This window comes from Sycon ciliatum, chromosome 9 (assembly GCF_964019385.1).
Source record: "Sycon ciliatum chromosome 9, ocSycCili1.1, whole genome shotgun sequence".
NCBI lineage: Eukaryota > Metazoa > Porifera > Calcarea > Leucosolenida > Sycettidae > Sycon > Sycon ciliatum.
Window position 1 is genome coordinate 14,035,223 of NC_088651.1, and position 24,000 is coordinate 14,059,222.

The window sequence follows — 24,000 nt, forward strand, 5'->3', positions numbered from 1 at the left end:
CCAAAGTTACGGTCAATTGAATGCCAAATGAAATTTATGGGTAGGCTGACCCCTTAAGGTGGCAGACTACCCAAAAATTCGCTGAAAAATCGAATTTGTAAATTCATATTGAGTGCTGCGTCAGTTGAAAGAGAATGAGTAGCTGCAAATTAAGTGTCATAATTTTGCCCCAAGTCCAAAAAAGTCCAAAAAATCACGTTAAAAAACCACGTATGAGGCTGCACGGCGGCGGGCGAAGCCGAAGCCCGCCACCGTGCAGCAGGACTTTTGCCAGCACCCTCGTGACGTTGCAGATATGTGGCTTGATTATTGTAGTTGACGTCGATTTAGTGACTTTGGCAAGTTTGAGTCGTGTCAAGAAGTCAGGTAGGATTCAGTACTAGGCAGTAGTGAAACGTGAGTGGCAGTCTTTGCCGGTTTCTGAGGGCATCTTGGATTTGGTGTGCAGCGCTGTAGAAATGGCTTGCTGTGGAGGTCCCAGCACTGGATGTTGTATCAAAGGTACGACCTCGTAGCACGTGCTAAACCTGAACAAATTCAAAAATTGGCTTGGATCTGTGGGAGTCCGTGAGAGAACGCCCACTCGTTCTGTTGTGACAGATTGCAGGGCCACGTTGAGGGGCCCTACGCCACCACCCATGGCTGCTTCTGGACTTGTTTTAGGTTTGGGTCCCGCGCACGGACAGAATGGGCACGAAAATGTGAAAAAAATGTAAATGCATTCGTTTGGTTCCTGGGTGGCTCGCACACCGTGGCACTATGCCGGAAATTTGAGTTTTTCCGGCCTGGAAAGCCTGTCAGTGGGGCGCAAGAACTTGTAAATCATGTCCTGAGGGCCAGCATAGTGGCAGGAGTGTGTGGTCAAAATTTCACTCAAATCCACTGAGAAACACCAAAGTTACGGTCAATTGAATGCCATATGAAATTTATGGGTAGGCTGCCCCCTTAAGGTGGCAGACTACCCAAAAATTCGCTGAAAAATCGAATTTGTAAATTCATATTGAGTGCTACGTCAGTTGAAAGAGCATGAGTAGCTGCAAATTAAGTGTGCAGAATTTTGCCCCAAAATTTATGGGTAGGCTGCCCCCTTAAGGGGGCAGCCTACCCATAAATTTCATATGGCATTCAATTGACCGTACCTTTGGTGTTTCTCAGTGGATTTGAGTGAAATTTTGACCACACACTCCTGCCACTATGCTGGCCCTCAGGACATGATTTACAAGTTCTTGCGCCCCACTGACAGGCTTTCCAGGCCGGAAAAACTCAAATTTCCGGCATAGTGCCACGGTGTGCGAGCCACCCAGGAACCAAACGAATGCATTTACATTTTTTTCACATTTTCGTGCCCATTCTGTCCGTGCGCGGGACCCAAACTTAAAACAAGTCGAGAAGCAGCCATGGGTGGTGGGGTAGGGCCCCTCAACGTGGTCCTGGAATCTGTCACAACGGAACGAGTGGGCGTTCTCTCACGGACTCCCACAGATCCAAGTCAATTTTTGAATTTGTTCAGGTTTAGTACGTGCTACGAGGTCGTACCTTTGATACAACATCCAGTGCTGGGACCTCCACAGCAAGCCATTTTCACAGCGCTGCACACCAAATCCAGGATGCCCTCAGAAACCGGCAAAGACTGCCACTCACGTTTCACTACTGCCTAGTACTGAATCCTACCTGACTTCTTGACATGACTCAAACTTGCCAAAGTCACTAAATCAACGTCAACCACAATAATCAAGCCACATATCTGCAACGTAACGAGGGTGCTGGCTAAAGTCCTGCTGCACGGCGGCGGGCAAAGCCCGCCGCCGTGCAGCCCAATACTTGGTTTTTTAACGTGATTTTTTGGACTTTTTTGGACTTGGGGCAAAATTCTGCACACTTAATTTGCAGCTACTCATGCTCTTTCAACTGACGTAGCACTCAATATGAATGCTCTTTCAACTGACAATACTTGGTTTTTTAACGTGCTTTTTTGGACTTTTTTGGACTTGGGGCAAAATTCTGCACACTTAATTTGCAGCTACTCATGCTCTTTCAACTGACGTAGCACTCAATATGAATTTACGAATTCGAAGCCCGCCGCCGTGCAGCAGGACTTTTGCCAGCACCCTCGTGACGTTGCAGATATGTGGCTTGATTATTGTGGTTGACGTTGATTTAGTGATTTTGGCAAGTTTGAGTCGTGTCAAGAAGTCAGGTAGGATTCAGTACTAGGCAGTAGTGAAACGTGAGTGGCAGTCTTTGCCGGTTTCTGAGGGCATCCTGGATTTGGTGTGCAGCGCTGTAGAAATGGCTTGCTGTGGAGGTCCCAGCACTGGATGTTGTATCAAAGGTACGACCTCGTAGCACGTGCTAAACCTGAACAAATTCAAAAATTGACTTGGATCTGTGGGAGTCCGTGAGAGAACGCCCACTCGTTCCTGATGTGCCAGCCTGCTATGTCGGATACCGCTAACCATGCATAGACTAGGCGCCAGGCGCGAACTGATGGTGGTGGTGGTGAGAAGGAGAGCTCTGTGCAAGAATAACTTTGCAGTTTAGATAGCGTGTCTGGGCAGGCGTGCATTTACCCCCATATTGCCTGGTGTGTATTTACCACCATATGAACCAACCATAAGTGCAGTTGCAGTGGAGTGTTCAACTTCATTCTCCCGAGTCAAGCTCCTTGTGAAGACATCTAAGAAGAAGATTGCCTGATGAGTCCAGCCGGGACAAAAGGTACGTCGCAATCAAGCTATGTTGTTGCTGTGTCATCTGCTATGCGCCATACGCTACCTGATTTACCAGCCTGCTATGTCGGACACCACTTACCCTTCATCGACTAGGCGCCAGACGCGAACTGATGATGGTGGTGGCGGGAAATAGAGCTCTGTGCCAGAATAACTTTTCAGTTTAGAGAGCGTGTGTAGGCAGGTGTGTATTTACCGCCGTATGAATCAACCACAGTACGATCAGCTGAAGTTATAACTTACACGTATAAGGATGATCTCGTGCAGCGATATGATATTTTTTAAGTCTTTTCTAAGGACTCTCCACTGCAGCGTTTTCTTTCCACTCGGTTCTCTTCTTTTCATCGCTCAGCTTGCGCTTGCAATGCTTATACATACTGATCAATCCCGTTCAATTTTCCGTATATTTTTCTCAAAATCCATAGCGCGGACGAAGTAGTGATTTTCCGTACAAATATGGAAAATACGGAAGGTTGATAGCACTGTGTTGAGGCAGCTATTGTTGACTTTATTTGCAATTAATTCTGTTGTATTTGCACACATTCTTGAGTGCATTGTATTACTATTAGCATCCAATGTGTGTTATATGTGCGAGCTTCTAACCTTGTGAACATTTACTGAAGGTTCGGTTGGTGGCGCACAAGATCTTCCGGGATGGCTCTTGCGGGCTCTCAGCCCTGCGTTCACTGCATAAAACTTGGCAGAACAGTTCAAGTTTCAATTTAGGCCATTTCCTCACTCTGTGACTCCCAATATTTCACATGTGCAATGATTATAAGTATTGTAGATCACTGGGACAGCGCCACTTTGTTAGCCGATGTTAGTCCTGAAGAAAAATTGACTTTATTGCCCTGAAGGTGAAAACAAATTGGGACTATTTGTGAAGGAAAACTTTGGAAAATGTAATTTCGAGTAAAAGTCATTTCGTTATCTGGATAGGTCCAATATTTCACAAATGTGCAATATAAGTATTGTAGATCACTGGGACAGGGCAACTTGGTCTGTCGAAGTTAGTCACGAGGAAAAAAATTACTTCATTGCCCTAAAGGTGAGAACATATTGAGGCAATTTGTAAGGCCGATTCCACACTACGCCGAAAGTGGCTTTGCCTTGAAGGCATAAAGTGGCTTATAAAGTGAAGCTGCATTCACACCTACAAGTGTCGATCACGGGATTTTGCTTTGAAGGTTAGACTGTGAGGCTTTCCTGTGCTTGATGTAGCAACGGCGGTAGTGGAGAGGCTCTTTGTTGGTCCAAATCCTCGAATATCACCCATTTTCGGGTGCCCAATCTTGAAATTTGACCACGCTAGCGCGCGCTGTGTAGGCGGATTCCAGATCCTAGGTCGAATATTTGTCAACCTCGCCAACAGGCATTCCAGTCCGGTGGCAGTTTTCGTTGTGTATGTCTCGTACAGTCCTTTCGCCTTCGTTTTCATGTTGTCAATTTTGGAATGGACGATCGACGCAGTATAGATTGCCTCCTCCCGGAGCTGTTCAGCAAACAAATTCAGCTTGATGGCGATCTCCTCCGGCGTAGCTCCTGCGAACCAGGGAGTAGTACAATACGGTATTGTACTACTCCCTGCTGCGAACTGTACCGCCCGGAGGTCGCCTCAAATGTCCGCTCCAAAGCTCGATCAGCTTGCCCTCAAGCTCCTGGCTAAGCATGACCCTAGGCATTGTTGACAGCTCACAACTCACCACAACTGAAAGATACGACAGGGAACACATTCGGAAAAAATCGAAAGGCTGAAGAAAAGTCAGAAAAGTGTCCTGAAAAGGTAAAAAGTTGCCTTGAAAGAGGGTGCTGGTGTTGCTTTGTAGACAACAAGCACTTTTCACTTTCGCGCGTTCCTCAAAGTGATCGCCATGGCAACTTGCCTGAAAAGTGCCTGAAAAATGGCTTTTTAGGCAGGATTTGGTGTAGTGTGGAATCGGCCTAAAGAAAGGATTACCTCATCTTAGGTGGTCAAAGTGCCTCAGAGTTCCAGTGGCAGTGCAAAGCCAGTGAGTAAGCCATTCAACAAGACCCTTTATTAGTGAACTCCTCAGCGATGGCCACAGATGGCTGTATTTCGGCAATGGAGATCGAAAGTCTGACCACAATTGTTCGGCGAAAGGACGAAGACGACGATTTCTCGCTATGTACGGATTTCCCGCGCGCTATGACCTACATGTATGTTATATACGGACTTGTCCCACACCGAGCAGGTCGTAATATTTTGAATCGTTGAGTCGATCATGGTTGTGCACAAGTGATGCGCGTGTCGCCTCCCGGGTCGACTCCCCGGTTCGTACCGCATACATTAGTGAGGTTTTGCATTCCGAATTTCGGTACAGCGTTCTTCGGTCATTTGTCGAACATCAAAATGTCGAATTTTCGCACCAACGTTTGTTTTGCAAGTCGAAAATGATGTGTTTTCATTTCGTGAGCCCCAGCATCAGCAACGTCCTGTCCCGTGCGCCTTTTCTTGCTGATTCCAACGAACTTTGATCGCCCAAAGAGTCGAGGGCCAAACCTGCCTCCTCAGTCGCCTCAGAAAAACCAACTCCATAGCCAAGTCAAATTTTATGCGTGTCGCCATAGTCTTTTCAGCCACACAGATGACGGTGAGGACACTCCAGGCGAAAGAGAGTAGACAGGCAGTGGAGAGCAGCAATCAGACGTAGCTGATGATGCTATGTCGCCAAAGACGCCTGCCAAGCGATGCCGAGATAAGACACCTCCTTGAATAAGTCACGCGCTAGCGCTCTTCTACAAGAAATGCATCCGAAAAATATTTTCGGCAAAGTGAGCTTTTTCCGAACAAACACTCCGAATCTTCGTGTGCATTTTCGACCTCGCTCCCGCGTGCCGAATCTTTTTGCCGAATTTCGGAATGCAAAACCTCACTTACCGAAGAATCAGATAAAATTTTACCGAAACTAATTATACTTTCGGTGAAAGCAACTGATCCGCCCAGCCGGTCGGCCCGTTGTGCCTAGGCGCCTGTATTGTTTTCCAAGGGCAAGCTGGTAGACTACTTCGTTCGTTCATTCACATCGTTCAGTGGCAGCTTATTTTTCGGGCTCAGGCAAATGAAATGTGAAAGTACAAAAACGTGTTAGATCTATCTACATTGTAGCGAGTGCCTTGCTGTTCGCTCGCAAACAATCCAGTTCTTTGAAATCTCCTATTGTGCCCGTGGGGAGATAATCACAGAGGTTGTTGTTTAGCGAAAGGAATCGCAGAAGTAACTCTTAGCGAGTCACTCCCAAGTGCTTCGTGGCGACTCAGGTCCGAGTTTTCTTGCAATTGTAAAATGGAAAGCCGCTCACGCGCCGCTCTACTCTTATCTGCTGCCGTTCTATGGCTTGTCTCGCTGCCAGGCAAATCCAACGCCACAAGTGAGTATGAATTCGTCAACTGTTTTATTGTCTGGTCATTTCGCCCATTGGCATTGGTGGCGAAGAGTAACGTTCCCCGTCTAGTTTTTCCCTGAAAAATTTTCGGCGGTGCGTGGGTGCGGGGTTGAGTCGGAGCATGCCAAATCGCAAAGACTTGATCAAATAATTCGACCGGATGAATGAAGTTAGATCGTAGCGCCGCGTTCGAGTTCAGAGAATGGCGTGTGTTGTGCTAGGGTGGTGTAGCGACTAGCGTTAGATGTACTATGCGATTCAATTCATGAAGTATGGTTTTCCTGGTTTGTCCTGAGAGTTGTGCTGTGTTGAGAGTTGAGCCTCAGGGTTGTTGTACTGAATGTGCGCACGTGGGTGTGTGTGTGTGTGTAGGGAGGGGGGGGAGGGTCAACTGTGTTGACGAGTAGTTGCTCAATTCAGATTGTATTCATTTGTCCAAATCTCTAAGTAACGTAGGGGTTACAACCAAGAATAAAATTCCGCAAAAGCTGAAAGACCAACCAACAGCTATTATACTTCTGGTGTGGTGAAATTCGTGGTCAGCCGTGAATTGAACGCATTGGCGCAACAGTCAGTATTACATACCACTTGCACGTACACGACAGACGGTACATGCACTTGGAGCTGTGCATACACTGCACTGTGCTATGGACCTGTGCTTTGGCCCATGGGCGTTTACACGGAGGTGGGCTAGAAAATGGAACAAGAGTGTTGACACCCGGCAACTGGGCGTGTGCACGGGTAGCGGGCGTTATACTGGTACGCGCTGAATATTTCTTACTGAAGTAACTTACAAGTGAAATATGGCAGAATAATCCTATGCGGAAAACTAGAGGGCGAAAGAAACCCTCCTGCGTTAACCACATACTCATGGGAGGCAGGTATGTAGTACTGACTGTGGCGCCAATGCGCTCAATTCACGGCTGACCACGAAGGTCACCACACCAGAAGTAAAAATGCACTACACGTTGTGCCCCGTTAGAAATTCAACTCTTACAGTATATTATCAATACCGTACTCGTAGTGTCTTGTATTAGTCTCGTAAAGAATCCTGTCTTGAGTAGTAGCCTGATTTTCAAGATACACTGTCGGCACATAAGCCTGATTTTAGTGTTTACATACAAAGGAAGACCTGTCTCGTAAGGACGCCTGTCTCATATAGAAGCCTGCAAAATTTCCCCAAAATGCCATATAAGCCCCGGCCTTTATACACGACTTAACGGGAATTCTATTGAATTAGGGAAGTTGGGAGAATTTTTTATTGAACTGTTTGTCGTGCAGACGTGCAATCCGGTCATCAGATCATGCTTGCAACGCCTGTCGATCACTTGGTGATCGTTTAGTCATGGCACTCTGCTGCTTGTATGTGCAGGTTGCTCCGACCTGCCCTGCAGCTTTGGCACCTGCAAGGATGGCTTTTTCCCGGGAACGTACACCTGCACCTGCTTCGCGACGTTCTACGGAGACAATTGTCAGTATAGCACAGCATTGGACGGTAAGTGAATTCACGCTAGGTGTAGCAGGCGGTGGTCGCATTAGTGTGCAGTGATCAGTTCTGCACACTTCCTAGTCAGCACCAACTGCACATGTACAATTGATCATGATTGATGCCAAATACCTCACGCACACACATCCACTCATTCGCACGTGTGCTCACACATACACACGTGCACACACACTCTCTCTCTCTCTCTCTCTCTCTCTCTCTCTCTCTCTCTCTCGTAAAAGACCATAACTCTGGCATCTATTCAGCTAATCTCATGGTCTTTGGCTTCCTGAAGAGCCAGTCTTTTGAAGGTCAGCTTTAGAGCGTAATAGAACAGACGCGGAAGGCAAATGAAGTTTGCGTTCAGCCGTCATTCCTCACTTTGCTTGTATTGAGCTGCTTTTTAAACTCTCCTGCTATTTTCCTGCTGTTCCATTGCTCGATTTGAACTGAAGTTTTCAAGCTGAAATAAGTGCAGAAAAAGAAAATCAAGTACGCCATCACTGAGCAAGTGCTGTCTTTGAGCGCTTGTAGATCTGTGTGTCTGTAAGAGCCATGACTCAAAGAGCGTTGATCCTATTGCTTGTGTGTGCATACTTGTGGGCAAGCGTGTGTTTGTGTGTGTGTGTGTGTCTGTGCGTGTGTTTGGTCTCTATTTCAGCCTGCTCTAATCAGCCATGTAACAACGGTGGAACATGTTCTACGTCAGGTGGCAGTAGCACATACAGCTGCTCCTGCACTAGCTCCTACTATGGTTCTCAGTGCCAGTATGGTTACTTGACCGCGAGTAAGTCGTTGCAAGCTTTACAGCTTTAACATGTGTTGGCCTTGAACGTGCCGGTCGGGTGGACTACCTGTGAGACTTACCACTGCACCCTCAACCTCTCCAAGTGCGCCATCTGAGGCCCTGGTATAACCAGGCATGGTGAACGCCTGGCACTAGGGAAAAATCAATTCTCAACACAATTGCATAGTCAGTGGTAAACGCGAAGGTGCTAAATTCCATTACAACCGTGCAAACCGGTCTGTAATGTTGTTTAGAATGTAAAAAGTGGGCATGTGGCAGCGGCTACTACAGCATGCCGGCAATCATCGAAGAAACACCATATTATAATAATGTAGATCTAGAGGAAGTGTATAACCCTCCATCCACGTCAATCAAGTCCAACAAAATTGGCAGGTCTTATGACGGAAACAGGAGCAGCACCTTTTTTTATTCTTCACCAAATGAGCCGTGGGCATGATCTCTTTAGGATACTTTGCAGCACGGCAGCGCAGACTTGGGCTAGCAAAGTGCGTTCAAAACATTTCACCCGTGTTTGAGGGCCCCGTGTATTGCTCTCGTAGCTATAGTCTATTCTACTATATCCTTCTATCTCATCTCTTCCCATTCATCGCCGATATTGTTTTCTATGATTTTCTCGTGATGCCTAGCTTGCTCTTCCAGTTACTGCAATTTGAACGGCGACTGCAGTTATAACTCGCTGGGGCTGAAGACCTGTTCTTGTGATTCCGGCTATACTGGTGCATTCTGTGCCAGCCAAAGTAAGTTGTATATCATCATTGAGAGGATGCAAGAAAACAATTATTATTGTTTGTAATGGAAACTGTTCATTTACTCCTACTTTAAAGAGAGAAAAAATGGACAAAGGAACTACAAGTTAGGCTATAATGTCCACGAACACCACCAGTTACTAGACAATCAGCTCATGCTCACCTTCCCCTCCTTATGCTATTTCTAAAACTTAGAACCCTCCAAGTTGGAAGGCTGTTGAAGTGCGCATCCAAGATGTGCTAGAGCTGTTAGCCAGTTAGTTGTAGAACGTCAGTACCGTCGGTCAGTGTCGTGCACTGTTACCGCATGAGCTGATTGTTTAGTAACTGGTGCCGTATGCAAGCGAGAGATATACCATCGGAACCGATATCAAATTATCTTTCATCTGAGCCCTACTTCAAAATCGATGCACTTCCCAATTAGCCTCCAGGAATGGGTTTGGCGTGATAATAATGGAGGTGTGCAGTGTGCAGTCATGTTCCTTAACCTCGAGCATTGCAGACTGCCGTGACTGAATGAGGACCTACCTGCTGGTCGAGCTATCGCTCCATCTGGAACGTACACTTTGTTTACTTCAGCGTGTTCGGGAACCCCAGTCCTACTCCCTGGATGAAGGAAACTCGGGACAGTACCGCTTCCCCAACCCCGGTCAACATCGCACGCCTCATGCTGTAGCTGTTACCTCCTTCTCTATTGTTCTGTCCGCTGCTACAATAGCCCATGGCTGCTGTCATACCTGTTTGCACTCATACAATCACGGGCTGCCCTTTGCAACTGTTTTCGTTGCCCATGTACCCATTGCTTGCTTTTTATGCTGGGGGGGGGGGGGGAGACATATGCTGGATCCATACACTCCATAGTCTTTTAGTCTTCATTGTTGTTGGCTCAATTTCCTTGTGGTTTTTCTGTTTATTTGGATGCCTCAAGTGAGTCGGTTCAGGCATTTTTTTTAAAGCTGATGGAAGGTAGTCATGGTTGTGTTCCGCCAGCCACTCCTGAGTAAAGAGAACTCGTGTGTGGAAGGTGAAGGAAGACGTCTATCGGGGGTGGTCGAGTCCCAAGCGTGGGACATATGGGGCAGGCAGCTCTCCAGAGCCAGCGCTCATCTTTTTCTGAATGGACTGTAGTCTAAGAACCCCACTTGTCTTTCCATGCGTTCCCTGGCGGTACTGGCATTCCACACGCTTGAATCCTGGCTATCTGGCAAGAAGAGGGCCGCAGTTTGCTGTGCCATCGTATCACAACATCCCTAAATTGGCCACCGTTGGTATTGTTATCATGTTTTGTTCAGATATCGACTCGGCCATTAGCGCTGTGACCAGTCTGAGCAGCACCTCGATTGCCTTCATCATCCTCGGCGTGGTCGTCGCATTCGTCATCGTCGGCGGCTTGATCGGGCGTTCCGCTAGGAGACGACGGCTGTATTTGAATCGTAACCAGCCCCTACTGTCGTCGGTGAGCCAGGTGGGTGGCGGCACAACGACAACAACAACAGCGACGTCCGGCCAGTGTCAAATGGTGGCAGTATCTCAGAACAGGGGGCCTGGTCGCTCCGGCAACGCGACATCCACGGTAGTGCTGGCCTCAAGTCCTGCACCTACTGTCGCCCACACAGTAGCAGCACCGAACGCTCCCAATATTCCGCCTCAAACCAAATATGCAGAGTATAACGCTGGTAATATGCCGCAAGCTCCATACAGCGCTGGTTCTGCAATGCCACAGCCAGCACACAACCCTCATGACGCTGGCACCAAAGTGCCACAGCCGGAATACCACCCCGCAATGCCGCAGCCGCCATACCCCCCTCATGACGCTGGCATGGCAAAGCCACCACAGCCAGCGTTCAACCCTCATCACAGTGGCAATGCAATGCCACCACAGCAAGGGTACAATCCTCCCGGCTATGTACCTGGGTATTCGCCGGCATACGCAACCGGCGCTTCCGGCACACCCCAGGCCGGAGTGGATGTTTCCTCCGCTGATCAAGTAGCTGGCATGCCACCACCACCAGCTTATGGCGACACCGTTCCACCCTATCCAGTTGCGTGAAATAAGCACTTTGTCACAGAGTAATCGTTACTGCATCCGATTCAAGGAGAATATTTTGTGGAGGCAGGTTAGAAATATATGTATGTATATGGGTCTCTCAGGATCTCTCCGGTGACAGTCATGTTTATGAGATATTTTGAATAATTTTCTTCCCCCTTATTCTTGACTGTTCCAAGAAGTATATTCTTTGCTTGCCAATGTCACTATAATGTGTACACATGTGCATGACCTGCTGCGCGAGCTGTTATAATTATTTCTCTTGCATCTGCCAATTTACAAAAAAAATAATGTTCTTTCTATGGCCGAGCGTGCATCGTGTATTGGTCTGCATCCTTTTAACCAGCGATATCACACGTTATACATCACAATGAATACCGCGGCGAAGAAAGAACTCTTCTCTGAGCTGTCATTGCCGTGTGATTAGGGTACACTTTAGCTCAATAGGTTTTACTTGCCAAGGGGACAGTGAGTTAGCTCAGCGGTAATGATTTGTAACACAACATTGTTTCCAGGTGGAAGCGGTGCGGGGACCTAGTGATTTTTTCTTTGAGCTCAGCAGCACCCACCTGCAGCACTGCGGCACGAAACATACTCACGTGATATATCCACAGTTTGCACCCTTTCAAAAAAAATTAAAAAAATTATGGTGTAATCATGTGATATAGTCAGGGGCTGCAGCCATTATGATGTAGTCACATGATGTAGTCCCGGGTTGCATTCATTATGATGTAACCATGTGATGTATCCACGGGCTATACCCGTGCGATGCAACAACAGACTGTAGTCCTGTAATGAAACACGTGTAATGTACCCATGTGGTTTAGATCTACCCATGGAGTAGCAAAACGCCGCGCTCGTCTGCTGCTCAACGAAATTCAGCCATGTTGTTGAAGTACGCGACGGGCGTTGCGCAGCCTTAGAGTTAGACCTGCAAACACCGGGCTGCAAAATGATGAAATGTGGGAACTCGAGCGACTCGATTGGATTTCATTGAGCAGCACAGTAGCTACCCATATGCTGTTTGTGTACATGCCCAATGCAGGGACAACGCAAGGTAATCTTTAGGCTGGTACCGTCAGCCCCATCCAAGGGGGGGGGGGCATAATTTGTCGGGATTCGGACCCAAGATCAGCACATTGAATCACTACTGCTTGGGACTAGAATTTACTTCAGGCAAAATAATGGTGTGGTCAGTACATACCAGGGCTGAGTCGGGTAGCATTTACTTCGGGTATCGGGTTCGGGTAGTTTCCACGGGTACCCGACCAGGTAATGTTTCCATGGTAACACCACAATCCACCCCTTCCCTTACACACTGGGTAGACATGCGGAGTACGACATGAATTATTTGTACAGGTGCATTGTACATAATGTCATCTGCGACGTTGGGTGTCCGGGTACTATTCTGTACCCGTCTACCCGAGGTCCTCCCGGGTAGCACGGGTACCGGTCTACCTGTGCACACCACTAGTCAATACAACACTAAGGCCCGTGTTCTTCTGGGTCCACCTCTCCAGCACACGATGGGTTTGGTGCATGTGATTGACCTCACATATATTTGCGTTCCAGGGTGTCTTAAGTAATTCTTGCTGAGGGAATTTATCACCCGGCTGACCAAACTTGGTACATTTTAAACCGCTAGCCATGTGCGGCGAGAGTCGACCTCTTCGACAACGACCTCTGGTACACCAACTTTACAGCAATAACTCCCGAGTAACGACACAATCTTCGGACCTAGTGCCCACTTGACTGCATACTCTCAAACTCACGGATAACGACAAGTCGCCAATAACGACACTTTTCTTGTGCACTATGTACATAATATTGAAGGAAGATACAAATAGAGGCTGAGCAAAGGATGGATATAGAGAACAGCTGAAGCGAGAAAAGACATGAAAAGAACAAAGACCGCAGCAATGTTCACAATGAACGAAAGTAGAAAACACCAGTTTGTATACGGCTACTTTGATATGCGGCATGCCAGACAATAGAAATCCACCTTGGGAAATGCCAGCTTTGGATTCACACTAGATACGGCAGCCAGACCTGGGAGAGGACCACAGATACTATAGAAACAAATGAAATCAGCATCACAGGCCCATAGGTCTGACAACGTAACAATCACTACACTATAATAGCAGGCAGTTGTACTTCAGAGAAAAGAAGAATTTGGCAAACACACTTTCCAGAAATGTATGGCTCTCCATCTGGGGTAATAAATAATGTCGCCATAATTGAAATAATTCCGTCAAAGACTCCTGGGCAATTTTGTCCCTAAACTGTAATGCACAAAATAGTATAATAATATTATTATAATATCAGCCTTAGGCAATCTCCAGGATTGTTACAAACCAAGGTCAAAAGGCAGAGCTACTGGCACTACTGCATACACATACAATCATGTATAGACTACATCAGGTGAGAAGAGTACGATTTGCTGAGCAAAACCCGATCCAAGTACAGTCATGAGCATTGAAGAAGATGTGAAAAGAATGGTGCAATACCTCTAGCATTGAGGTGGCGCCAAACAAATGACCGAGTATAACTCGTCTTCATTCTGATATCAGCCGTCACACAGACAAGAACTAGCCAATCAAAATTTTAGGTACAGTATGTGTTCTACTACAGGACTTCATACTGCTTGATATCGGCATGGCTACAACGTCACTACATATGTTATTAGTACGTCCAGTAATGAATCGCCGATGACAGCAGAGCACATCCAGCTGCCCCTTGCATTACCATGTCACCAGTCTACCGCACATTCATGTCCAACACGTCCTTCTGTTCCGGATTAAATGCCTCTCCGTCCAATTTGGCCAGCTACAGGCGGCGTGTAAATGATGCCTACCTCAGCAGGATCCGAATATCCGAATACTTCATTGACACATCGTTGTGGTATAGACTTTCACTGATCCAACGACATCATGTCTACTACTAGATGCTAGGCGCTACGAGTCAGCCACACGGCGTGAACAGAGCAGCCATCATAGTGAAATAGGTTGGTGTTTTGTTGACGAACACCTTGCCGTCGAAGGCGCTGTCCCGCAAGTGTTGAGAGAACATTGCACCCTCGAGCAAGAGACAACCGGCCAGGGCGCAGGATAAAGCGCGCACTTCCAGCTCTAAGCAGCGGCCGGCCAATGTCTTACCTCGCCGAGTGTCTACCACCCACTCCTCGAACTTGCGATCAAACTCCACGGCTTCGGCGGGACTCTTCGGCAAGCTCCACGTCGGGTGAGGTAGGAAGGTTGGATTGGTACAGAGAGTCGGGTGGGCATGGGCCAAATCACCTGCAGAGAACAAGAGAAATGGACAAAAGGGCCGATATGCAGGAATTATTCACAGGAAAAGTGCAAGTTGATAGTTCGGAGATGCACATGACAAGAACACACTCAGGTCCAGAGTTCTACCGTGTTTCCTCGATTATAGGTCGCACTCGATTAAAAGTCGCACCCCCATTTCCAGGTTTGAGCAATATTGTTTTGCTATATTGAGTTCATTAGTAAGTCATGCTCGATTGTAAGTCGCAACCCCTTTTTCATCCTTGTTTTTAAGTGTAAAAAGGTGCGACCTATAGTCGGGGTACTACGGTATTTCCTTCTCCCTAGTGCTGGTGAGCTGATCTACTCATCTCCCACCGCTTTAGGAGCTGCATCTGCGCCTTGATCCTTGAAGGGTGGTGGCGTTCCTACGGATGCGGAAAGCCCGGCTTCCAGCCGAGTCTCACGCGAACCGTGACATTTTTTTAAATTAGTGGGTCTATTGCTATCAAGCAGATGTCTGTCATGACTCTCAGTCACCACTATAAATAGAATCAATATAATTACAAAAACAATCCGACACAGGATGCATATCTGGCGTTGAGAAACCTAGAACATAGACGCGGTGGTGCCATTGTCCAAATCAGCACCATGGTATGAACAGAAGAATGTCGAATATTCCGGATAGACTTGCCAGATACAGGCCATGCAGTGGAACTGACTTACTACATACACTCATACCTCGGTTTTCCGGACCCGGAGTTACGAGCACTTCGGTCTACCGTGCACCCTTTGGGCGAATTTCAGTGGAAATATTACTATTCCTTTGCCACTTTTTGTGGAAATAGTGACATCACATACCATATCTATGGCCTTTCCCCATCAAAATGTACGTGATTCGGAGTTACGGACTTTTCAAAGTTACGGGCAGTACCCGGTCCCGGACCACCCGGAAAAACAAGCTTTGAGTGTATTCTGAGAAGACGAACACTTGCATAGCGTGGGCATTGTCTGGGGTGTCAGTGTATTGCACAACATTGAAGTATGCTAGCATAATAGATACGTTGGACACTAAATACACTTTGTTGTTCCCCGAGTTAGTACAACGTATCACACCTGCACCACTTTCTCACTAGAGACAGGCACGCACCCCCCCCCCCCCCCCCCCTAAAAATGTCGACCTACAATTTTCGACTTGTAGCCTCAGAATGTAGATAATACTATGTTTGGCATTCACCAGCCATCATCCTGCACAATATGCAGCCATGCACTCACCCCCCCCCCCCCCCAAATGGGCACCAGCTACGTTCCTGCAAAGATCACAGTGTCGATCAGCTCACCTGATACTGCCACAAACACGCGGTCATCGCTCCACATTCCCGTGTCGCAGTACTCTGCTAACCTCTCTCCGGCCCGGTGAATGTTGTCGACGTGAGCAGGGTCGGTAGCCATTCCGTTGGAAATCTGAGAGTGCGGCATCGACACAATGATGATTTTACCTGCGTAGCCTAGTTTCTGTAGAGAATAAAAAGCACAAAAAAGCACAAAAAACGCAAAACGATGGTGATTTGTCTGCACAGCCTAGGTTCTGCAGAGAATAAAAAAGCCCAAAAAAACGCAAAACGATGATGAACTTACCAACGTAGCCTAGTTTCTGGCAAGAACAAAAACAAGAAATAAAAAAGAGTATGTACCGGATTGAACACAGCCTTACACGAATGATTGCCGATGGCGGTTACTACGATGCCCAAGCACAAGCTGTGGCATTCGTGGCCAATTCCAAACACCTGAACTCCTACAATACCAGTACTTTCACCCTATATACACCTAGGCTAAATAATTGTAAAAGTAGAGATGTGTAGAGCCCTGGGAAGCACTAGTGCATTAGACCAAAGCTTCACTGTCACGGTAATGGTGAAATTCCACACCGGATGATGCAACCAGTATGCTGAAAGTGCCCAATGCTGCGGAGGCAGAGCGTAGCTTTGCTCTTTGTCGTTCTGCGTGGTCAGAGGCAACACAAATATCTCTCTTCTATGTGTTAATAAAATGAAGTTCACATGCAACACAGCAAATCCCAGCTGAATTCTAGCTGTACCTTGAGCATCCAGATGGGAATCACCTCAGCCCAGCTGAGTACGGTAGGGCAGCTGGTCAGTGCGTTCACTCCCTGAACACCGACACCGTCCGCACGCCATGCATCTAACAGCTCCCGGCTACACTTGCGGCTCAATTTTATCTGAACATAGCAATCAGGACATGAAAGAAATGGATAAAAAACAGGAATTAACTGGAATGGAGAGCCAAGGATATATTTGTAGAAAAGAAAAGGAACCAAGGAACTGCAAGTCACGCTATGATGTCCACTAACACCACCAGTTAGTTGTAGAACGTCAGTACCGTCAGTCAGTGTCATGCAATGTTATCGCATGAGCTGATTGTTTAGTAACTGGTGGTGTTAGTGGACATGATAGCGTGACTTGAAGTTCCCTGGCCCTTTTCTTTTCTAGAAACAGGAATCAATGAGCTATTGCCGCCCACTGAGTATTCACAATCCTTATAGGCAATCAAAATAGTTGCTGAGCAGGAACATTACAGTGAGCCAGTCAACAGATCCATTTGGATAATCTCTTAGTGTGTAGCACAGTAATTGGACGGTAGTGATGTCCTCTTTGTGTGTCATAATGAAGTGACAGACTCTTGTGAGGCCGAAATAGTGGTAGCGACTTCGGCTATGATCCATCTTGAAATGGATTGCTCGTGTGCTCTTCATGGCAATCGTGAGCCAGTCAAATCGTGTCAAGGCAAGTCGGCGGAAAAGCGCAAGCTCCTGTATGCGGAGCAAGCCCTTTCTTGTGAGTCATGCACAGCAATTTGCCATGATACACGCACAGCTCTGCAGCACAGACGACTCAAAACGTGTCTGTATGGACGCATACACTGTGACAAACGGCATGAACGATGGTGTGCAGTGGATGTACTCCTAAACAAAGAACTAGAGTGCTGCTCAAAGATAACCGGCAGCTGGAGTCACGTTTGTGCCTTGCACCATTTTGCGGTCCAGTGTTCGCTGGTATAGGGCCGCACTATGCCCGTCGTGTACTTGAGCAACTCCAGATTCCATTTTGCAGTTACAGGTACTGTACAAGTATTCTACTCACATCGGCCTTGACGTGTCCCCACATGCCGTTCCACTCGGCGTTGCCGGCTGCGTACTTGTTGGTGTAGATGCCGATGTCCCTCTCCAAGCAGAGGCCATGCGGTGTGACCAGCACCAAGAGATCAATGTCCAGCGAGTTGATCTCCGTCATCATGGCCATGGTGCGTTCATACAGCTCCGGTACGCCTTGAGGTAATCCTGATAACACACATGCAGCAGAGGGGGGGGGGGGGTATACTAGAGTTAAACCAAGACAATTTAGAAAAACCTTTCAAATAATGATGAAGGTTCGAGCACAGACTCTGGGAGGGGAGGGAGGGGGGGGGGGGGGAACCCACACTTTTTCGAATTGGAACGTGGGGTGGGGGGGGGGGGGTGGAGGAATGTTAGACCCATACCAATTTGAACTGAGGGCAAGGGGAGGCCAGGGGGTAGACCCACACCTTTTCGAATTGGGACGGGGAGTGAAGTGGAAGAGTGTTAGACCCATACCAATGTGAACTGAGGGGAAGGTGGGGGGGGGGGGGGGGGTAGACCCACACCATTTTGAATTGGGAAGGGGGGCTGGAGAAGTGTTAGACCCATACCAATTTGATCTGAAGGGAGGGAGGGGGGGGGGGGGTGGTGTTATACTCAAACCATTTGGAACAGGCTTGAGTGGCACCCTGGGATATAACACAGTACAATGCAGAGTACACAAACAAACTGAAAGCTCATTGTGAGTTTACAGTACAACAGGCACAGGCTTTACACTGATTCCGCGTCAGGTTAGTGATGCGCTTGTTGCCGAAATTCCAAGATTTTCTTTCTCTTCCCTTGCCCGTAAAATTTTCAAATTGCAGACGCATTGTGTATAAACATATCCAGGACTTGATATGCTCGCAAGAGTTTTCAACTCTGCATATGGGGTCTCCGATGTAGAAAACTCATATCACGTGAGAAAACTCATATCACGTGTTTCACGTACGTTTCGTAAGTCGTACAATGTAGAGTTGGCAGCAGATCTGTCATGACTAGGGATCAGGCTGACACCAGAATGTGTACAATATTGAGTTTGCCGAGATTTTTGTTAGTGCAGTATTTTGTAAATGGTGGTTTGAGCCTTGGCAGTGCCTAGGCAGTGTCGGTGACTGTCAGGGAGTACCATGTTTTTGCTAGCCAGCTGCTCCTTACAATTGGCTGGCCTCAGAAAGTTGAGTGTGAACCTCGAACCAAGGATCCTCTATTGCGATATGCTACTGCCGTGGATACGGAAATCCGCTCGCACGTCTAGCGGCCCCAGGGCACGGGCCATGCAGCCGTGAGTAAGCATACGGTCGATCTGCACACCTTTACGTATGCGCTGCAGCACGCTGGTCGCATCGGATGAGCATGTGCTCTGCACGCAGCGTTCTGTACGCACTGAGGTCCCTGGTCATTCGACTGGATTTCTTTGCCCACAACAGTACCCCTAACTTGGCCTAAGCAATGGTCCACAGTCAACCTGTCAAAGATGTGAGTATTGTAAGAAAAGAAAGAAAAAACGTAAATTGTCGTGTCCGTTCCTCAAGGGAACTCACGATGGCCGCTAACACCTGGTAAACCCTAGTGAGTATTGTAGTGGTAGCCAAGTTGTTGACAAGGCAGGTTTGGAGTGATAATTTCCTACTCTGTGCACCTCAACCCCACCCCCCACATACCCCTCTGAGCAAGTATAATAGTACTACTGAAGTAGTATTAGTAGGTGTAGTACAAGACTTGAGATCAGATATGCATACATGATTAATAATAATAATAATATTGAGCTCTTGAGAAATTTGATCCCCCCCCCCCCCCCCCAAACACACACACGTTTGCACACACACGTACACCCGCGCGCGATAAAACTCCTGGGCTAGGCTTGAGCGATTTTTTTAGTTTTGCAATGCGGTGTCCAGGTGTTTCGTGCGTTTCCGCTGCAGCCCCAGTGTCACCGTTGGAAAAAGTCACCTCTTTATCTCTGCACGAGCAATCAAACCATTGTTGATGGGTAGCAATCATGTTGAGTGGTCGCAGCTTCCGACTTCAAACGTAAACTCAAGCTGGGGCGAGTGTCGTTTCCAGGCGCAATATTCCCGGGCAGAGTGGCCTCGTAGAAAGTAAACAGCGGAAATCCGTCTCAAGTTTTTTTACTAATCCTAGGCGATTTACCTTCAACATCCAGGTCCAGCATCATTGTTCCATGCGGAACTAGAGCGCAGCCAGTCAGCACCATCCTGCCCGTAGTGTGCCGTTGCCCTGATCTAAAGTAACAACGGTTTTAGTCTTTCCAATACAAAATGACGATTATGTAGCCTACTTCTGAGCCGAGTTGGGCGAGATCAGGCTAGTAGTAGTGATTTCTCCTACCCGTACACGTAGCTCAAGCAGCGAGCCTGCAACAACTGTGCAAGAGGCTTTACTGCCATGCGTACTATTACTAGACAAGCAGCAACTAAAATAAGTCCAACGCCTGCTCGAGCGCTCACAAGCCGTGATACTACTACTAGTACTAGTACTAAAAGCTAAACAGAAAAATGACTGTGTCTCCAACTGTCCAAGCGTTGAACTCCATGCTGAAAAGTTTGTTGATTACAGGTCCTGCGAGATGTGCGTGGGTGATGCGAAGAAACCAGCCGCGGAGTGCTGCTAGCCCACGACAAAATCCTGATTATGTAAGCTGTAGCTAGCTAGCTACAGTAGTCGCCGTACATCAGGTACGTAATCAACGCATTGCGCACCAATGAAATCCGACGTAGAGTCACACGGGGGGCCGGCTAGGGCTATCCTGTGCAGTAAAAAATCCCCACGTTCCCCGATCCACTTCTACTCACGGGATCCCCGCGCAGATCTCTGGATCGGATATGAACAAAATGAACATGCACGTGCTGTGATCATGTCACCATGTGCATCGTAGCGCGCGTGAGCTGCACGTGGCACGCTGCACGAGACTCAAGATATCTCTTGGCGATGGCATGGCCAGTGCAGCCGGCCGAGTCTCTTCAGATTTGACAGTTGACCATGGACATGGTTGACTCTTCGTCGACTGCATGCTGAACTGGATCCATGGAGGCTTAAATGTATCAAAAACAAAGATCATGCTCTTCCCCGAATCCCGTCCCAGCCAGAATTCACATCTCTCATCCATCCCAATTTTCCTAATCCAATTGACATAGTGTCTTCTCACAAACACCTTGGCTTTGTAATTGACTCTGCACTTGGTTGCCCCACATTATCTGTCAAAAATCAAGCAAATCCTTAGAAATTCTCCTACCGTCGCCCACTATTCGATTATGCCGATACGTCTTGGGCTGGATTGTCCTCATCCGCTGCTGCAAAGCTTGAAATACCCCACAAGAAAATCCTGAAAATTTTCCTCCGTCAAGCCCGCATGCTCCTATCCTCCGCTCTTTATAAACTCGCTCACACAACCCCGTAATCACATGGACGCAGTGCACAACTGGCTGCTATTGTCCATTCCATTTTAACATTGGCCGGTGTTTCCACCGAGTCTTGAGATTTTGTAATAAATAGAATATGAATATAAACGCAAGGCGAGCGCGAGCTAGCCATTTATATTATTTTTGTACAGTGGCCTTCGAAGCCAGTGAAGAACCGGTGTGATCCCCTTTGGGTTGTCCTGAAATTTAATAATTTAATTCGATTTTATTTTAAAAATGGTCTCTGTCTCTCTTTTAGTTTCCATTGTCGAATATGGTACACTGTACCGGCTTTTTGCCCTCGCCAACCAGCAGGAGGTACCTTTTGCACGCCGCTTTTTGGGGGGGGGGGGGGCAGCAAGTTTGTGAAGCTTGTACTAGGCCTTGACGGATTATGCTAATATTTTCGTGAAATTATGCTTTTCGCATTGCTGAAAAAATTGCAGAATTATGCTATTTTTATGCTAAGAGATATCATATTATGCCGCATTATGCTCACATATGCTGCTAATGCATAATGGTTCTGTGCAAAATAACAAGGGAATTTTTTTGTAGAGGGCGTTGGACTGTAGTCGCATAGGTTCAACGGGCTCAACACACCGTCCAACCTAGCTACGACCATCACTGATTGTAGTGGACTGGACATGTTATCAAGGGCGTCGTAAACCTACAACTTCCTAGCGCATCTACTTGTACTTGTACTTGTAGAACATGTACAACTGTGTGGAATTTGATGCGAACAGGCGGATTATTCCAATTTTATGCGATTCGTATGCAATTTGCCTCGAATTATGCGATTATTCGATTTTGGTAGGAATTATGCGAAAAATTATGCTAGCATAATCCGTCAAGGCCTAGCTTGTACCCGTGCACACAATGCTCTAAAAAGTGGGTTTTTTGAACTTTACTTCCTGTATTGCCTTTCGTGGACCCATACATGTAAATGGAAGAGTGCGTATTCATTTCTCAGCTTGGGTTCATATCTGAACATATTATCATGGCTATGATTCACTGAAAAAAGAGCACTTTTTGCCTGTTTTCACTGAAAAAAGAGCTCTTTTTCAGCATATTTTGAGGGACGCGAAAAGCACTGCTCCCCTATTTGCCAGACTATCAATGCCTCAGCTCCACCAGCTGTACGTGCAACGTCTGCTTCTCTTCGTCTTCCGCTGCCTTCATGGCAGAGCCAGCTCACTGTTCCAATCCTACTACTCCCTCATTGCCACGGATGTGGACAGAAGTTGTGTCACGCGTGGTCAGGTCAGCCAGCTGCTCAGAGTGCCGTTCCTACCTGGTCCCTCAGGCCGTAGCTCTATCGCCTTTGTTGGCAGTACCACATGGAACTCTCTCCCTGCTGATATTCGCGCTTGCGACGTACGCCACACGTTTCAAGCATTGCTGTCTGGCTATGACCTCATCTCCCTCGTCAACTAGCTCTCCGATGTTGTGCCTACTATGTCTTCTTCACAGATTCTGCCTGAACAGATGCTCATCAATTATGTTCTTGTCCTCTATCCTAGTCCAAATCCTGCCTTGCCCATGCATGACTCTCATGAAATGCCCGTACTAAATAGTCTATAGAACAAGAATATTGTATATCATACTTCTCTCATCAACTATGATAATACCCATTTCATACCGCCCCCCCCCCCCTTCATAAAATTAATACCTACTGTTTTCTTTCCTTTCATTTCATCTTCTTTTCCGTTCCTTTCTTCTTCATACACATTTTAAACATTTTCATCATATTGTGAGAGCCGTGGGCCAACAGCCCCGGTGAGAAGGCAGTCTTGCCTGTTCATATGGTGAAGTAAAATAAAGAAACAACAACAACAAACAACAACACTAAGTGCGAATTAAAAGAGCACCTTTGGGAAAGGGCTAGTTGCGACTTCGGCGATGATTTTTTTAGGAATGGGTTTGCTCCCCACACTGGAGCTCGCGCTATTCCGCCGACTTGACCTGACGCTTGACTGACTCACAACTGCCATTCAGAGTACACCAGATGTCCATCGAACCTTCGACTCGGCAAACCTAGAGCTCCAATGTGGAGAGCCAACCCATTCCTATGTATGTCTTGTCTGATACATTCATACATGTAATTATGTTGATCGGTTGAGTGCATGTTACAAGGTGGAGGATTGTGCTCCTGCTTACAGCCATCATCGGTTGGCAGAGCCCCGGTCTTGCGACCCACACCCCATACGGTTTTATATTGTCGCCATATTGGGGCTATGCCAACCGTTCCTTTCCTTTATTATTTTTTATTTATTTCACCTTCCCGTGGCCAGGGAATATAGGCCAATATGGAGGGAGGGGGCGGTAGCCAGCCATGGCAGTTCATTCTTCATTGCTCTGTACGGAGACTCTTAAAAAATATACAAAAAAAGTGTTTTTTTTTGTTAAGGAAATCCCTACAGACGTAACTCGTTGCCGTCTTTTCACAGGGAACCCTAAATGTATGTACATGTACTCTACGTCCATGTGCATGCTGCGCGCGCTGCGCTCGGCCGCCGAGAAATGATTTCTCCCGGAACATTTTCAGTTTCAAATAAGGCATCTGGTGTTTTCTTTATTGTCGCTTCTTTTCCTGACCTCTTCAGTCAGTTTTGAGTCTCACCAGTGTAGACCGGTTTTTTCGTCACATCTGGCTGCGGCCAACTGCCCTTCGCTTTGTGTGCTGTGTCTAATGCTGTCTATCTCTGCGTGTGTGCCAGTATACATGTATGTGGAGCGAGAATACTACAAGTAACTAGTTAGTTACTTGTAGTACTTGTACACTATCACTGTACACACTGTACACACTGTACATGTCTCGCTCTCGTATTTTGCATGCTGCAGCCTTCGCACTATATTTGCGTGTGCGTGAATGTGTGTACGCGTGGTGTAATTGCGTGTGTGTGTATGTGCATGCGTG

At 47.2% G+C, this 24,000-nt stretch overlaps 3 protein-coding genes across 3 annotated transcripts in view; 2 read left to right on the forward strand and 1 right to left on the reverse strand.

Annotated features, from left to right (window-relative positions):
* LOC135824278 (uncharacterized) overlaps positions 1-3,423 on the forward strand; it is a 15,871-nt gene extending 12,448 nt beyond the window's left edge. The window contains exon 6 of the mRNA XM_065337009.1: positions 3,353-3,423. Coding sequence (XP_065193081.1) covers positions 3,353-3,423 — 71 coding nt within the window. The remainder of the gene's footprint in view (positions 1-3,352) is intronic.
* A 2,492-nt stretch (positions 3,424-5,915) lies between these two features.
* LOC135824443 (protocadherin Fat 3-like) lies at positions 5,916-11,625 on the forward strand (the record flags this gene model as incomplete). The annotated part of the gene is given in 5 exon segments (XM_065337181.1): positions 5,916-6,118; positions 7,506-7,628; positions 8,281-8,406; positions 9,054-9,164; positions 10,466-11,625. Coding segments are annotated over 5 exon segments (1,203 nt in total). The 3' UTR covers positions 11,224-11,625.
* A 1,380-nt stretch (positions 11,626-13,005) lies between these two features.
* Positions 13,006-20,250, reverse strand: LOC135824478 (uncharacterized). Its single transcript, XM_065337212.1, has 5 exons — positions 19,816-20,250; positions 17,648-17,844; positions 16,585-16,725; positions 15,827-16,001; positions 13,006-14,516 (listed from the first exon to the last, which is right to left on the reverse strand). The coding sequence occupies exons 1-5, from the start codon at positions 19,877-19,879 to the stop codon at positions 14,182-14,184; spliced, it is 912 nt and encodes a 303-aa protein (XP_065193284.1). The 5' UTR covers positions 19,880-20,250; the 3' UTR covers positions 13,006-14,181.
* Positions 20,251-24,000: the final 3,750 nt, after the last annotated feature.

Bases quoted from the DNA above. Each gene is read 5' to 3' on its own strand.
- LOC135824478 (XM_065337212.1), bottom strand. From the start codon at position 19,879: ATGGTGCTGACTGGCTGCGCTCTAGTTCCGCATGGAACAATGATGCTG. The intron at 16,726-17,647 runs GTGAGTAGAATA...TGCTATGTTCAG, and splicing joins GGGGACACGTCAAGGCCGAT to ATAAAATTGAGCCGCAAGTG. The intron at 14,517-15,826 runs GTGAGCTGATCG...TGTTCTCTGCAG, and splicing joins CGTGTTTGTGGCAGTATCAG to GTGATTTGGCCCATGCCCAC.